At 45.7% G+C, this 15550-nt stretch overlaps 1 protein-coding gene across 1 annotated transcript in view; it reads left to right on the forward strand.

The window, feature by feature from the left end:
* Window positions 1-15030, forward strand: part of RAB43 (RAB43, member RAS oncogene family) — a 98748-nt gene extending 83718 nt beyond the window's left edge. Inside the window, exon 3 of the mRNA XM_033926432.1 lies at window positions 13821-15030. Within this exon, the coding sequence (XP_033782323.1) occupies window positions 13821-14074 (254 nt within the window). The 3' untranslated portion in view covers window positions 14075-15030. The remainder of the gene's footprint in view (window positions 1-13820) is intronic.
* Window positions 15031-15550: the final 520 nt, after the last annotated feature.

Consider the following 15550-nt stretch of genomic DNA (forward strand, 5'->3'; position numbering starts at 1 on the left):
TGCCATATGTATGACTACCTCCCCTCCGGGAGGCAGGCATACATATGCGGTCGATGCCAGGAACTGGACAGCCTGAAACAGGAGGTCGGGAGACTGCAGGTTAGAGTCCAGGAGCTGGAGGGACTCTGCACCATGGAGGAGCAATGCTGGGAAACTGAAGACACCACCAGAGGGAGCCACATCGCGGAACAAGTTAGGGAGCTCGAGATGTTCATTGAGGAGGCCTGCAGGATGGTGGAGGCACGAGACCACCAACACACCAGGAGAGAACCGACAGTTGGACGACAGGAACTACCAGACACCATGGGAATAGGACCTTGCGGAGGACCTGGGCAGACAGAGGAGGAGGAGACCCATCAGAGCCAGGAGAATGGACTAGCGGACTGCGCAGAGGACACAGACCTGAGACCAGGGGCGGAGACACAGCTGAACCCAGACGACGGACGAATGGACTGCACATATGACACAGATCTGAGACCAGAGAGACAGTTAAAGAAGGGGAAATCAGCAATCGTGGTTGGAGACTCAATCCTGAGAGGAGTAGATAGTCACATATCCGGAGGGAGAGAGGACCGACTGGTAACATGTCTCCCGGGGGCAAGAACAAAGGACGTCATCAACAATATCGAGAGGATCCTGGAGGGAGCCGAGACGGAGGAGACAGCAATAGTGATCCACATAGGAACAAACGACATCAGCAGGAGAAACTTCAACAGGACTACACTAACTGACCAGTTCAGGATCCTGGGGAGGAAACTGAGACTAAGGACAAGGAGGATAGCCTTCTCAGAGATCCTGCCAGTACCGAGAGCGGACACAAGGAGACAGAGTGAACTACAAGCAATTAACGCTTGGCTGAGGAGATGGTTTCCACTTTGTTAGGAACTGGACTACTTTCCTGGGGAAGAACAAGCTCTACAGAAGAGATGGACTACACCTTAGCACAGCTGGGACGAGGATGCTGGCACGCAACGTCCAGAACGCCATAGACTTGGCTTTAAGAGAAGGGGAAAGCCGATAGTCGAACTGACCTCGACACATCGGACATCAGTACCTGACAAGGATACTGACCTGGGACATTGGGAAGGAAAGCTTGGGACTGAGTGTGTATGTTTTGAAAAAGGACATCGGACATCAATACCTGATAAGGATACTGACCCGGGATATTGTAAGGGAGGACTTGGGACTGAGTGTGTATGTTTTGAAAAAGGACCTAAGGACGCATTGCAGGGACCGAGGGCACAAATGGAACTCGTAAGAGGCACCAACATGGAACAACAGGAGCCAGAGGAGCAAGGACCTTGTGAAATAGAGACCAGAACTGAGAGAAAATTACAAGAACAAGTGGTGCAAGGGAAACAGGCTGAGGACGTCACAGACACACAGCAGCAGGAGGAGGATGAAACTCGGGGGCTGGCAAACCATGAGGAGGACTGCAGGAGTACCAAAACACGAGGAGAACAAAAAGAGAGGGCAAAAAACTGGGTCTTAAACTGCCTGTACACAAATGCTAGGAGCCTGAGGGCCAAAATGGGAGAACTAGAAATCACTGCTAGCAAAAAGGACCTAGACATAATTGGAGTCACAGAAACATGGTGGACTGAGGAAAATCAATGGGATGTGGCCATACCAGGGTACAAACTATACAGGAGAGACAGGGCACATAAAAAGGGTGGAGGAATAGCGCTGTACGTAAAAGACTCCATACCCTCAACCAGGATGGAAACAACAGTTCAGGCGGATGGCTTGGAATCACTATGGGTTATGCTACAGGGAGGAACTGGGGCAGACATTAAAATGGGTCTGTACTACCGCCCACCAGGACAACCTGAAGAAATCGACCAGGACCTGGAGGCAGAACTGAGGCAGGTATGCAGAAGCGGAAAGGTGATGGTGATGGGGGACTTCAACTATCCAGGGATAGACTGGAGTATTGGGCACTCAAACTGCGCAAGGGAGACCAAATTCCTAGAGGTCATGAGGGACTGCTTCATGGAGCAACTGGTCACGGAACCAACACGGGGTGACGCCACTCTTGACCTAATCTTCAACGGACTAGAGGGGCCAGCAAAGGAGGTGACAGTATTAGCCCCGCTAGGTAACAGTGATCACAACACGATCCAGTGCAGGCTAGAAATTGGATCATCAAAGGGGAAAAGAACCACAACGACAGCACTCAACTTCAAAAAAGGAAATTATGATGCCATGAGGGAAATGGTGGGAAAAAAACTCAAAGGTAACATAGGGAAGATGGATTCCGTAGAAAAAGCCTGGACCTTACTCAAGGGAACTGTGCACGAAGCGCAAAACCTGTGCATCCCCAAGTTCAGGAAAGGGTGCAAAAAAAAACAGAACAAAAAACCCAGTGTGGATAACAAATGCAGTGAAGAAGGCGATAAGCGACAAGAAAGCATCGTTCAGAAAATGGAAAAAAGACAAAACAGAGGAGAACCAAAAAGTGCACAAAGAACACCAGAAGGAGTGTCACCGAGCGGTTAGAAAAGCAAAAAGAGAATATGAAGAGAGACTGGCAGAGGAAGCAACAAACTTCAAGTCTTTCTTCAAGGGGAAGCAACCGGCAAGAGAAGAAGTGGGACCATTGGATGATGGAGACAGGAAGGGAGTGGTAAAGGAAGAGAAAGAAATAGCTGACAGGTTAAATGAGTTCTTCACGTCAGTTTTCACGAGGGAAGATATAACTAACATCCCAGAACCTGAAGAGAGCGGAAAAGGAGACCAAGATGTAAAACTGGTCAATTTAGAGGTAAGCCAATAAGATGTACTCAAGCAGATAGACAGACTAAAGAGCGACAAATCTCCAGGTCCGGACGGCATTCACCCAAGGGTACTCAAGGAACTAAAAAACGAAATAGCGGAGCCACTTCGACAAATATACAGCCTATCCTTAAAAACCGGAGAGATCCCGAAGGACTGGAAAATAGCAAATGTCACGCCCATCTTCAAGAAGGGCTCAAGGGGAGACCCAGGAAACTACAGGCCAGTGAGCCTGACCTCAGTCCCAGGAAAGATGATGGAGGCACTGATTAAGGACATCATCTGTGAACACATCGAAAACAATGAGCAGCTAAAACCGAGTCAGCATGGCTTCTGCAAGGGTAGGTCATGCCTCACAAACTTATTGCACTTCTTCGAGGGGGTAAACAGCCAGGTGGATAAAGGGGAATCTATAGATATCATTTACCTTGACTTCCAAAAAGCCTTCGACAAGGTACCACACGAAAGGCTGCTTAAGAAGATATGGAACCACGGGGTACAAGGGGTGATCCACCGATGGATCAAAAACTGGCTGGCGAACAGGGAACAGAGGGTTGGCGTAAAGGGCCATTACTCAGACTGGAAAGGGGTCACGAGCGGAGTTCCGCAGGGGTCGGTGCTGGGACCGCTCCTGTTCAATATCTACATAAACGACCTAGAGGCGGGAACCAAGTGTGAGGTTATTAAATTTGCAGATGACACCAAACTATACAGCAGGGCTCAAACCAGGGGAGACTGCAAAAATCTCCAAAAGGATCTAACGCAGCTGGAAAAGTGGGCCGAAAAATGGCAAATGAGCTTCAACATAGGGAAATGCAAGGTCATGCACGTGGGGAAAAAGAACCCGATGTTCACATACAGAATGGGGGGAACACCGCTAGGGGTCAGTAACCTGGAGAGAGACCTGGGAGTGATGGTAGACGCAACACTGAAGACATCGGCGCAGTGCGCTACAGCCTCAAAGAAAGCTAACAGAATGTTGGGTATCATTAAGAAGGGTATTACGACCAGGACGAAGGAAGTCATCATGCCGCTGTATCGTGCAATGGTGCGGCCGCATCTGGAGTACTGTGTCCAGTACTGGTCGCCGTACCTCAAGAAGGACATGGCAGTACTTGAGGGAGTACAGAGAAGAGCAACTAAACTGATAAAGGGAATGGAAAATCTCCCATATACCGACAGGTTGAAGCAGTTGGGACTTTTCTCACTGGAAAAGCGGAGACTTAGAGGAGACATGATAGAAACCTTCAAGATCCTGAAGGGCATAGAAAAAGTAGACAGGGACAGATTTTTCAAATTAAGGACCACCACAGGTACAAGGGGGCACTCGGAGAAATTGAAAGGGGACAGGTTTAGAACAAACGCTAGGAAGTTCTTTTTCACTCAGAGGGTGGTGGATACATGGAACGTGCTTCCAGAGGCTGTTATAGACAAGAAAACATTAAATGGTTTCAAAGAAAGTTTGGATAGATTCCTAGAAGAAAAAGGGATTGAAGGGTATAGATAGATATAGACCACTACTCAGGCGATGGGCCTGATGGGCCGCCGCGGGAGCGGACCGCTGGGCAGGATGGACCTATGGTCTGCCTCAGCAGAGGCAACTTCTTATGTTCTTATGTTCTGTATTAGTAAAGAGCAAAAAAAATATTTATAATAAAAAAAAATCTCCTTCAGCTGATTGTGACTTGTAATGGGGCAGTTTAGCAGGTGTGGAGTAGATTTCTTTCAATGAGATATTCATTAAAATGCTTAGGGTCAACACGATGATGGTTCCATGTTACTGAATATCTCATAGGCTGCTGTTATTTACAAATTTGTAATAAAATAAATAAACCTTAATCTCACTGAAACAGATCTACCCCTCACCTGCAGAACTGCCCCATCACAAATCACAATCAGCTGCAGGAAATTTGTTTTTATTATCCCAGGACAAGCAGGCAGGTATTCTCACTAATGGGTGACGTGATCTAACGGAGCCCTGATGCGGATGCCTCACAAGCAGTCTTGCTTGAAGAAACTCGAAGTTTCTAGTCGCCCGCACCGCGCATGCATGAGTGCCTTCCCGCCCAGCGTAGGGCGCGTCTCCTCAGTTATTACTTTTCCGCGGAGCCGAGAAGTCCGTCTTCGACTCTCTGCGTGAAGTTTTTTCACTTGTGCCTTCTTAAGTCCGCAGTTTTGGGTTCTTTTTCTCAGAATCGCTGATTCTCGTCGTGCTTTTCTTGTTTTTCAAAAAAATAAATAAATAAATTTCTTCCATCTGTTCGACCGGGCAGGCCACGTGGCTGCAGCCCTGCAGCTTCGATCTTGCGGCGGAGCTCTTTTAAAACCAGCCTGCGACAGGTTTTAAAAAGTGTTCCAAGTGCCAGCGTGGGATTTCACTGACGGACCCTCATCGACGCTGTCTTCGGTGTCTTGAGCCTCAACATCTACCGAATTCGTGCCGGCCTTGCTCAACACTTACAGCCCGTGCTTTCAAGCGTCTTGTGGGAGCAGCTTTACAGCATGGAGTCTTTGATGGAGCTTTCGTCATCGAAGGGTGCTTCACCATCGACCTCATCCGAAGCTCCCAGGCTTCCACATCTTTGGCTCTGAGCCTCATCAAACCTGCCTCGTTTGTACCGGCTCAACCTTCGACGCCGGCTGCGGTGCCTTCCTCTGTCTATTCAGGTCAGATAGTGCAGCAGCCCGGATGGAGCTTAAAGTGCCCAAGGCTTCTAAGTCCAAGCACTCTCACACTACCTCAAGGGAGCACGAAGCCCGTGCAGGTGGTCTCGTTGGAGACGCGGATCCAACTTGCCGACTTCGTTCCAGACCTTATTGGAGAAGCAATTCATTCAGCTCTTTACTACAATGGGGCCGAAGCTTCTCTCTCAAATCCAGCCTGGGCATGCGGAGGTCTCCTGCGAGGTCGAGCCACCTCCTGTGCCTCAGTTGTACACACACTCTCTACAGGGAGCAGAGTCTCTGCGAGTGTCTGGTCTGGCACCAATGCATGCATCATAAGGAGCAGAGTCTTTGCCCATGCCTCCATTGGAACCGATACACTCGATACAAGGAGTAGAATCTTTGCGAGTGCCTCCATTGGAACCTCTGCACTCGATGCAAGGTGCCGAGTCTTTGAGGGTGCCTTGTCCACCCAACCACCCCTGCTTCATTCCACCGCCTCCAGCCCCATCCATTCTCTGGACATTCGCCTCGTTTGTCGAGGCCTGCTTCGAGACAGCTCACATCATCGATCGAGACATTCTTCAAAGCACTCATCCAGGCATGCCTCGCCCCATCGGAAGCATCCTTTTCTTCAGTATTCTCCACCATCCACTTCGACTCCTCCACTGCCGGATCTCGAGGACAAGGTGGAGTCTTTTTCTCCATCTAGATCCCCGTCTTCATTGGATCAAGCAGTCTCGACGTCCTCGAGTCCCTCTCGAGGCCAGGCTTTGGCTGATCAGCTGTCTTTTTCTTCTTTCCTACGACAGATGGCAGCTGATTTGGACATTCAACTGGACACTGTGTCCAAATTTTCCGAGGAGTATTTCGAGACCATGCATCTCCCTCAATCTCCTGCAGAATCCCTCAAGCTTCCTCTCCATAAGCTGTTGGATCAAACCTTTGTCCGCTGTCTGGAAACTCCCTATTCCATTCCAGCTGTTCCGGGGAAGTTGGATTCCAGATACCAGACAGTCCATCATAAGGGGTTTGACAGTGCTCAATTATCCCATCAATCCCTTCTGGTGGAATCCTCATTGAAGCATTCTCATCCTTCTCACATTTATGCCACTGGCTCTCCGGGCAGGGAGGGCAAAACGATGGACAGATTTGGTCGACGCATTTATCAGAACTCTATGATGACCTCCAGAGTCCTCAACTACAATTTTCATTTCATTACCTAGTTTGAGTTTTTTCTGTCCATCCTTCCCAAGTTTATGTCCTACTTGGATCCTCGAGCACATTTTGAATACCAGGAAGTTCTGGCATCTTTGTCCCAACTTTGGCTGCAGTTGCTTCAGTCCTCATATGATGCCTTTGAGCTGCCTGCTCGGGCTACTGCTTGCTCGGTGGCCATGCGATGCCAGGTGTGGCTACGGACCATCGATATGGACCCCAATCTACAGGACCGGCTGGCTAATGTCCCCTGTGCTGGCACTTACCTCTTTGAGTCCATAGAGGCAGCAACCAAGAAGCTTTCAGACCACGAGAAGTCTTTCCAGTCTATTCTCCGTCCTAAGCCAAAGCCAGCTCCTCCTCGTCCGTCACGCCCACCTCTGATTTACCAACGGCGTTTTCCACCTAAACAGGCTATTCGTCAGCCTGTCAAGAGACAACATCCTCAGAAGCAGCAGAAGCCTCAGCCACCTGCTGTGCCCAAGGCTCCTCAGCCTCCTGGAAAGCATAACCTCAGTCGTTCTGCCCTTTCCCGTTTTTCCCCCTATCGGAGGTCGTATCCATCATTTTTACTACCGATGGACGACTATTACCACCGACCTCTGGGTCCTTTCCATCGTCAGGGAGAGATACTCTCTTCATTTCCAACAAGTTCCTCCAGAACATCCTCCAAGAGGATCCATCCTTCCTCTGCCCAAACCGCCCTTTTTCTTCAGGAAGCTCAAGCTTTACTCCAGCTCCGAGCTATCGAGCCAGTCCCTTTGGCTCAACAGAACAAGGGTTTTTACTCCCGGTACTTCCTTGTTCCGAACAAGACGGGCGATCTGCAACCTATTTTGGATCTCAGAGTACTCAACAAATTCCTGGTCAGAGAAAAATTTTGCATGTTGACCCTGGCATCCCTTTATCCCCTCGAGCAGAACGACTGATTATGCTCTCTGGATCTCAAGGAGGCCTACACTCACATTCCTATCCATCCGGCCTCCTGCCAATACCTCAGATTTCGGGTGGGAAATCGCTTTCGGCTTGGCCTCGTCACCCAGAGTCTTCACCAAGTGCCTGGTAGTGGTGGCTGCAGTGCTCAGGAACCATGGTCTTCAGGTGTTTCCCTACCTGGAAGACTTGCTCATCAAGGATTCCACGTCTCAGGGAGTTGTCCTATCGACCCAACGGACTATCTGGTTCCTGCAGAGTCTGGGATTCGAAATCAACTTTCTAAAGTCCCTTCTCAGGCTCTTCCCTTCATCAGAGCTGTTCTGGATACAGTCCAACTCAGAGCGTTCTTCCTCAACAACGTCTGGAGACTCTTTTCTATCTTTGTCAGTCAGTCTCCTCTCGCTCGTCCATCTCGGCGAGACACATGATGGTACTTCTGGGTCACATGGCTTCCACAGTACATGTGACTCCTTTTGCCAGACTTCACCTCAGAATTCCTCAGTGGACTCTGGCATCTCAATGGACGAAGGCTTCCGACCCTCTGACTCATCACATCCAGGTCATTCCTGCTCTGATACAGTCTCTTTGCTGGTGGATGCTCTCTTCCAATCTATCCAGAGGCTTACTTTTTCACACTCCCCCCATCAGAAGGTTCTCACGACCAATTCTTCAACTTACGCTTGGGGGGCTCATCTAGATCGTCTCCATACTCAAGGCTATTGGACCAGTACGGATTGTCAGTGTCACATCAATCTCCTGGAACTCGGGGCGATTTTCAACGCTCTCAATGCTTTTCAGCATCTGCTTCACGACCGTGTAGTCCTCATTCGCACGGACAACAAAGTCGCAATGTATTATGGGACGGGATCTGGTCAAGCTGAAGTCTGACCATGCCACCATGATTCTGATTGCTCCTCAGTGGCCCAGGCAACCCTGGTACTCCCTTCTACTTCAACTCAGCAGCAGGGAGCCATACCTTCTACCAGTTTTTCCCTCTCTGCTTCATCCCAACCTGCAGTCTCTACACCTGAACGGCTTGGTTCCTCTCAACGTAGCTCCTCTAGTTTTCCCAATCTGTGAGGGATGTTTTGGAAGCTTCCTAGAGGCCTACTACTAGACAATGCTATCACCAAAAATGGACTAGATTTTCTACATTCCTCTTTATCTTCTGTTTTGGACTATCTGTTGCACCTTTCTCATTCAGGTCTCAAGTCTACCTCGGTCCGAGTCCATCTTAGTGCAATTGCTGCTTTCCATCAGCCTATTGAAGGGAAATCTCTCTCTGCTCATCCTGTGGCTTCCAGATTCATGAAAGGACTTTTCAATGTCAATCCTCCTCTCAAACCGCCTCCAGTGGTTTGGGACCTCAATATTGTTCTTACTCAACTGATGAAACCTCCATTTGAACTATGCACAAGGCTCATCTGAAGTATCTCACTTGGAAAGTGGTGTTTCATTGGCCTCACTTCTGCTCGACGAGTCAGTGAGCTTCAAGCTTTGGTTACGGATCCACCTTTTACAGTGTTTCACCATGACAAGGTGGTTCTTCGCACTCATCCGAAGTTCCTTCCTAAAGTGGTCTCGGAATTTCATCTCAACCAATCCATTATTCTTCCAGTGTTTTTTCCAAAGCCTCATTCTCACCCTGGAGAATCTGCTCTTCATACTCTGGACTGTAAACGTGCTTTGGCTGTCTACTTGGAATGCATCAAACCACACAGAACTGCTCCTCAACTTTTTGTCTCCTTTGATCCGAACAAGTTGGGACGTCCTATCTCTAATCGTACCATCTCCAACTGGATGGCGGCTTGTATCTCATTCTGCTATGCCCAGGCTGGATTTCCTCTTCACAGTAAAGTTACTGCCCATAAGGTCAGAGCAATGGCAGCTTCTGTAGCTTTCCTCAGATCGACACTGATTGAGGAGATTTGTAAAGCTGCCACTTGGTCCTCGGTTCATACCTTCACTTCTCATTATTGTCTGGATATTTTCTCCAGACGGGATAAACAGTTTGGCCAAACAGTATTGCAAAATTTATTCTCCTAAGTTGCCAACATTCCCACCATCCCATTATGGTTAGCTTGGAGGTCACCCATTAGTGAGAATACCTGCCTGCTTGTCCTGGGATAAAGCACAGTTACTTACCGTAACTATTACGGTAAGTAACTGTGCTTTTTGCGCTTTATTGGGTATTAGGTTCACCAAGGCTCTCCAAACTCAGCTCTCACACCCTCGTCAAATCTTAATAAATTATCCCAGTCTAAGTAATAGAACAGAGGGCAACAAAACTAGTGGGATTTTTGACACTGAGTTTGATAAACCAGTGTATCAATATCTGGTTCAATTGAAGTAGTTGCAATTCTCAGTAAATGCTCAAGGTGCTCATCAGATATCTTGGTTCTAATTTTAATTGTGTGCTTCATTCTTGAAAATAGTTGCTCACAAATGTAGGTGCTGCCAAAAAGCGATGACATGAATAAGATGTGATTGTGAAGCGAGAGATATTTCTCTCTGGGAAGATAGGACCTATAAAAGTCCATTAAAGACACGTGATCAAATTTTTCTTTCAGTTGAATGTCAGCTGAAAATTTGCAGGTAACATTAATGTCGACTGAAAATGGAGTCGCAAATAAACCAAAATATTTATTATTATCCCGGAAATCTTGAAATCTGTTTCCAGATTCTTCTTTCAAATTGAAAAGCTAGGCTGCATATTTTTCGCTGTTGAGAGGACCATGTGTTGAAATGCATAAATTGTTGAAAATGCCAATGTGTTGAAATGCATAAAATTGTTTGCCTTCTGATCTTGCTATAATTTCAATTTCATTTGGAATGCTGTTATGGTTTGAAACCCTGTCTTGATGAGTTGGTTTTTACCTTGAAGACGCATGTTTAAGTCATTCAAATGAGCGGTCAAATCTACTAAATATGCTAAATCTGTAAGTCAGTTTTCATTGTCAAGTTCTGGCACAAATTTTGCTTTTGATACCATAAATGACTTTATCTCATGTCGCAAATCATAAAATCTTTTCAACATTTGGCTTCAACTTAACCATCTTACTTCCGAAAAGTAAATGATGTCGCCATAGTCGGTATCCATACTTTTAAGGAATTTCTGGAACTGGCGATGTGAATCCCAAGGGATTCCTTATCCAAGCTCTCGTAACCTCGTAATTACAGCAATCTACTATACTATACTATACTATACTATACTGTTATCCCGCAGTATCGCCTATCCTTGCAATCTGTACAAAACTCTGCTGCGCGTCTCATCTACCAACCTCGCTACACTCATGTCACCTTTCTCCTTTAGTCACTTCACTGGCACCCTATCTGTCATCACATACAATTCAAGATCTTATTGCTGACCTACAAGTGTGTTCATTCTGCTTCCCCTCAATATCTCGCCTTGCTTCTCTCACCTTATACACCTCCTAGAGAACTTAGTTTCTTAGTTAAGTCACTCTTAGCGTTACCCTTCTCCTCCATTGCCAATTCCAGATTTTTGTTCCTGTCATCTAGCTGCTCCCTATGTCAAGCCCCTTGTTTAAAAGCAGACTGAAACCCCACCTTTTTGATATAGCTTTCATCCCTACCCCTCTGCTGATTAACTGTTCCCCTTAACTGTATCAATGAAATCCTGTTTGTCTTGCCTGTTTAGATTGTAAGCTCTTTCGAGCAGGGACTGTTTTGCGATATAGAAATATTTAGTAGTAGTAGTTCTTGAACATAGATCATCAGGGCCCAAGACAGCTACCCTAACCTCCAGGCTACTTTGGTAGCTTGAGGTCCGTGAGGGCTGTGTTTTATCCCTTCCCCCAATAATTATCTCTCCTTCCCTATGCCCAACAATTCTCCTCTTTCTTCATCTCCCCATGCACACCATCTCTTTTTCCCCTCAGACACCCAATTCTCCATTTCTATTTCCTCACTCCCTCCATTCTTCCATCCTATGGTTCATGCTCCCCTCCTTCCTTCCCTTCTAAGTTTAAAAAAAAAACCCCAGACAAACCACATAACTTATAGAAGTGGATTTTACACAATAGCAGGTCCTCCTTCATGTTTAAGCATGGAATAAATCAGCATATTCGACTAGTAATATGGGGAGAGGAGGACACCTCTCACCATAAACTCGGGAGAGAAGGAGATGGAAGAAAAATCTTATTGTGACTCTGTTTCATTCAATATCCATAAATATGGAAGAGACCTCAGTATCAGGAAACTGCAGTACGTTTATGAAACCTGGGCTGACAACTCTAATGAGCCTAAGTGAGTTCGCCTGAGTGAGTTGTCAGCCCAGGGAATACTGTCAGAGGTTTCATAAACGTATTGCAGTTCCCTAATACTGAGGTCTCTTCCATATTTGTGGATATTGAATGAAACAAGAGTCACAATAAGATTTTTCTTCCATCTCCTTCTCTCCCGAGTTTATGGTGAGGGGTGTCCTCCTCTCCCCATATTACTAGCTGAATTTGCTTGGTTCGTTTATATTTATCACATATTAGATTACGAGATATGATGGTTCCCAAAAATACAAAGTACCATGCCTTGCACAATTAACATAACAGAAGCAAAGGCTGCTTTAAAAGCCTTCTTGCATTCCCTTACTTCTTTGCCTCCCGGCAAGTGTTTATTTTATGGTCAGCTCCCTTGCTGCAATCCTCCACATACAGCGTTGGCTCCTTGTGCGTGATTCATGGTTGCTTCGAAAACCTTCTTTCTGATGTCGTGATGTCAAAGGGAATGCTTCTGACACAGCCGTAGATCGCGCACGAGGAGCTAACACCGCACACAGAAGATTGCAGCAAGGGAGCTGACCATAAAATACACATTCACTGGGAGGTAAAGAAGGAAGGGAATGCAAGGAGGCTTTTTGAAGCAACCGTGAATCACTCGCGAGGAGCCCGCCAGAAAACTAAATACCCACTGGAGAGAGTCACAGAAGGGAGGGAGGGAGAAGCTTGGGCTGCACGAAACTCCTTGCTGGGCCGCGGGTTGGACACTAAACTATGCCGCTCCCTCAGATTTTGTAGTCCAAATGCATGACCCTGACTTTTTTTTTTTTTTTTTTCTTCATTAAATCTTAGCTGCTAAATTCTGGACAATTCTTCAAGCTAGGTCCCTCCTTATGTAGGTCTACCCTATTGGATATTTTGCTATCATTCACAAAGAAGCAAACTTCACCAGAAAGCCCTTCACATAGCACACATTCTAAGCACCAGTCTAAGAACTTGGCAGGTGAAGAATGAGTGTGAATTGCATACCAAGTCTGCTTCACACTTTTTCATTTAGTGTGATGCACTTGGAGGTGCAAATTACAACTACATTTAATACACAGTAGGGAATCTTTCTGCGAGGTAACTGCAACCAGAAAAGAGTTTGCACTTGCCACATATCTTTTTGTAGTTAAAGATTAGTTAAGTATGGTAAAGTTTTGCACTTACCAAACAAGTTCCAGACTGATCACAATTTTTTATGTGTGTTTCTACCAGAAAGACCTAATTGTTCAATTGAAATACAATTATTCTGTGTATACCCTTATATATACCCCCTAATTCTATATATGGCACTCAAAATTGTGCATGCAGATTTAATTGCCAAACAAGCCAATTAGTGCTGATAATCAGGTGTTAATTATTTATATTATTTTTAATTTTAATTTACATTCACATCTTTAGGTATGGATCTGAAAAGGGGCGTGAGAAGATCAGGTGTATTTTCCTGAAATTTGCACGCACTGTTGCAATTATAAGGGAGATCACCTAATTTATGCAGAATTTGAAGCTGCTTTCAGTTCCAAATTCCAACCCACCTACTAAGCATCCATACCTCTTATCAAAGCCCAAATTGGGTATGGATCCTAGTACCAAATGCTATTCTATAAATGTTACTTAGTGCAAATTTTTATTGGTGCCAAATACAGAATTTAGGATACTTCCAGTAGTTGTGAAGTAGGATAATGCTAGGCAATCTTCTATGGTCTGTATCGCAAAACTGGCAGAGAGAGATTTTAGAGTACCAGAGTTTAATCATATAGAGTGGAACCGGTGCAGAGTGCCAGATCAACTTTTGGCTATCATGGGTAGACTGGATGGACCATGCAGGTCTTTATTTATCTGCTGGCAGTTAGTACATTACTATGTAATTATAACCACCCACCAATTAATTCTGGGGGACATATTGGTTAAGGTGCTGTGCAGCTGAATAATTCCATTCTTTTTCAACAGGAAACAAGTCAGACCTATATGATTTGAGAGAGGTTCAACTGGAGGATGCACAGAAGTTGGCTGAACACTATGACATTATGAGTGCCATCGAGACTTCAGCCAAGGACTCCAGCAATGTTGAAGAAGCTTTTGTGAAGATGGCCACAGAACTCATGATGCGACATGGAGGCCCAGTTTTCAGTGAAAAATCCACAGATAACATAAAACTCAACAGCAAAGACATTGTGACAGAAAGCTGGGGATGTGGGTGTTGATGATAAATGAATTTTATTCTGAGATTTTAGGAAGAATTAAGGTTGTAGGTCTGTCGTCTGGTCTAATTGCTAAATAGTACAATAGCAGTATTTATGTCCAGGGACACTGAGCTAAATTTTGTAGTTCCTCTTCAAAAATAATTCTGAATTTATTTCTATACCATTCCAATAATGAGACCAAGATGCCTCTGCACAACAGGTTCTCACTGAGGGTGAGGTGCTTGAGATTTCTGCAACAGTTGAATTTAGCAATATCCATTCTTAATTTTCTTTGTAAGACGGGAACTTGGTTATTATTTTTGCTGAATGTTAGGAGTGTTCATTCAGTATTACCAGCATGACAGCTTCGATGAGTTGACCTTAAGGATCATGCTGAATAAACTGGAGCTGTACCATGTGCCTTCCTTCTCTTGCCAGGTCTGATCAATGTACTGTCTTGCCAGCAGGACCTCTAAACATCCCCATTCCTTGAGCTGAATGTGTTTTTCGAGGTGGCCTTTGCACACAATAACTTTTAGGTTTGTACTATCAATGACTTTTTAATGTTCCCCTAGCTAAGATAAATATTGCCCCCCCCCAAAAAAAAAAAAATATCTCGTCACTGCCACCACCACCACCATTATTGCAGTTATTACCAGTGACAAGAGAAGCACAGGTAGATTTTACTAGACTGGACTACACATTGACCTGTGCTAATGATCATTGCATTAGTGCGTTTATCATTTTCATCAAGTTTGTGTATGAACATATATAGATATTTATAAGTTATGAATTTTGTTCATAAACTATCTCATGACTGCAAGAAGTTTAATTGAGGCTTGAAGCACAAACAGATAACGTCCATGTTCCCAATGACAGAAAGATTATATATTTTAAAAAATATATTCTACATCCTTCAAAACTATGTGCACCTTAAAAAAAATTACATAATGGATTTATGCTGTGTTTAGATTTGTTACATAAATATTTTTCAATTTAATTTAAAAACACCGATATATTAGCTTGAGCTGAAGATGTATGCCTCTGAACAGAAAGTCCTTGCAGCAGCAAATGTGTTATATCCTATATAATAAAACGCTAGCCGCGCATGCGCACTCCTATCAGCGTGTTCCGTATGTCTGTGGCCGCAGGAGTGCGCATGCGCGCTTAACACCCTCCACTCTCGCGGCAGCAGAAAACACTCCTTTGCCGGCTTCCCACTCGGTAAGGTTTTTTCGCCGGTCTGACCCTCCCATCCCTTCCCAACGTCTGACGGCTCACTTAGTCCTTTGCCACCCCGCAGTCCCGACTACGAACCTGGCGATTCCAGCAGAATGTGCAGCAGTCTTCACACACTGCTTCGGGCCCTTCTACTGCCCTGATTTGCTCTGCCGCGTCTTTGATGATGTCATCAGGGACGTGCCAGAGTAAATCAGGGCAGTAGAAGGACCCGAAGCAGCGTGTGAAGACTGCTGCACACGCTGCTGGAATTGCTAG

The sequence above is a fragment of the Geotrypetes seraphini genome, chromosome 17 (assembly GCF_902459505.1).
Source record: "Geotrypetes seraphini chromosome 17, aGeoSer1.1, whole genome shotgun sequence".
In the NCBI taxonomy this organism is placed as follows: Eukaryota; Metazoa; Chordata; class Amphibia; order Gymnophiona; family Dermophiidae; genus Geotrypetes; species Geotrypetes seraphini.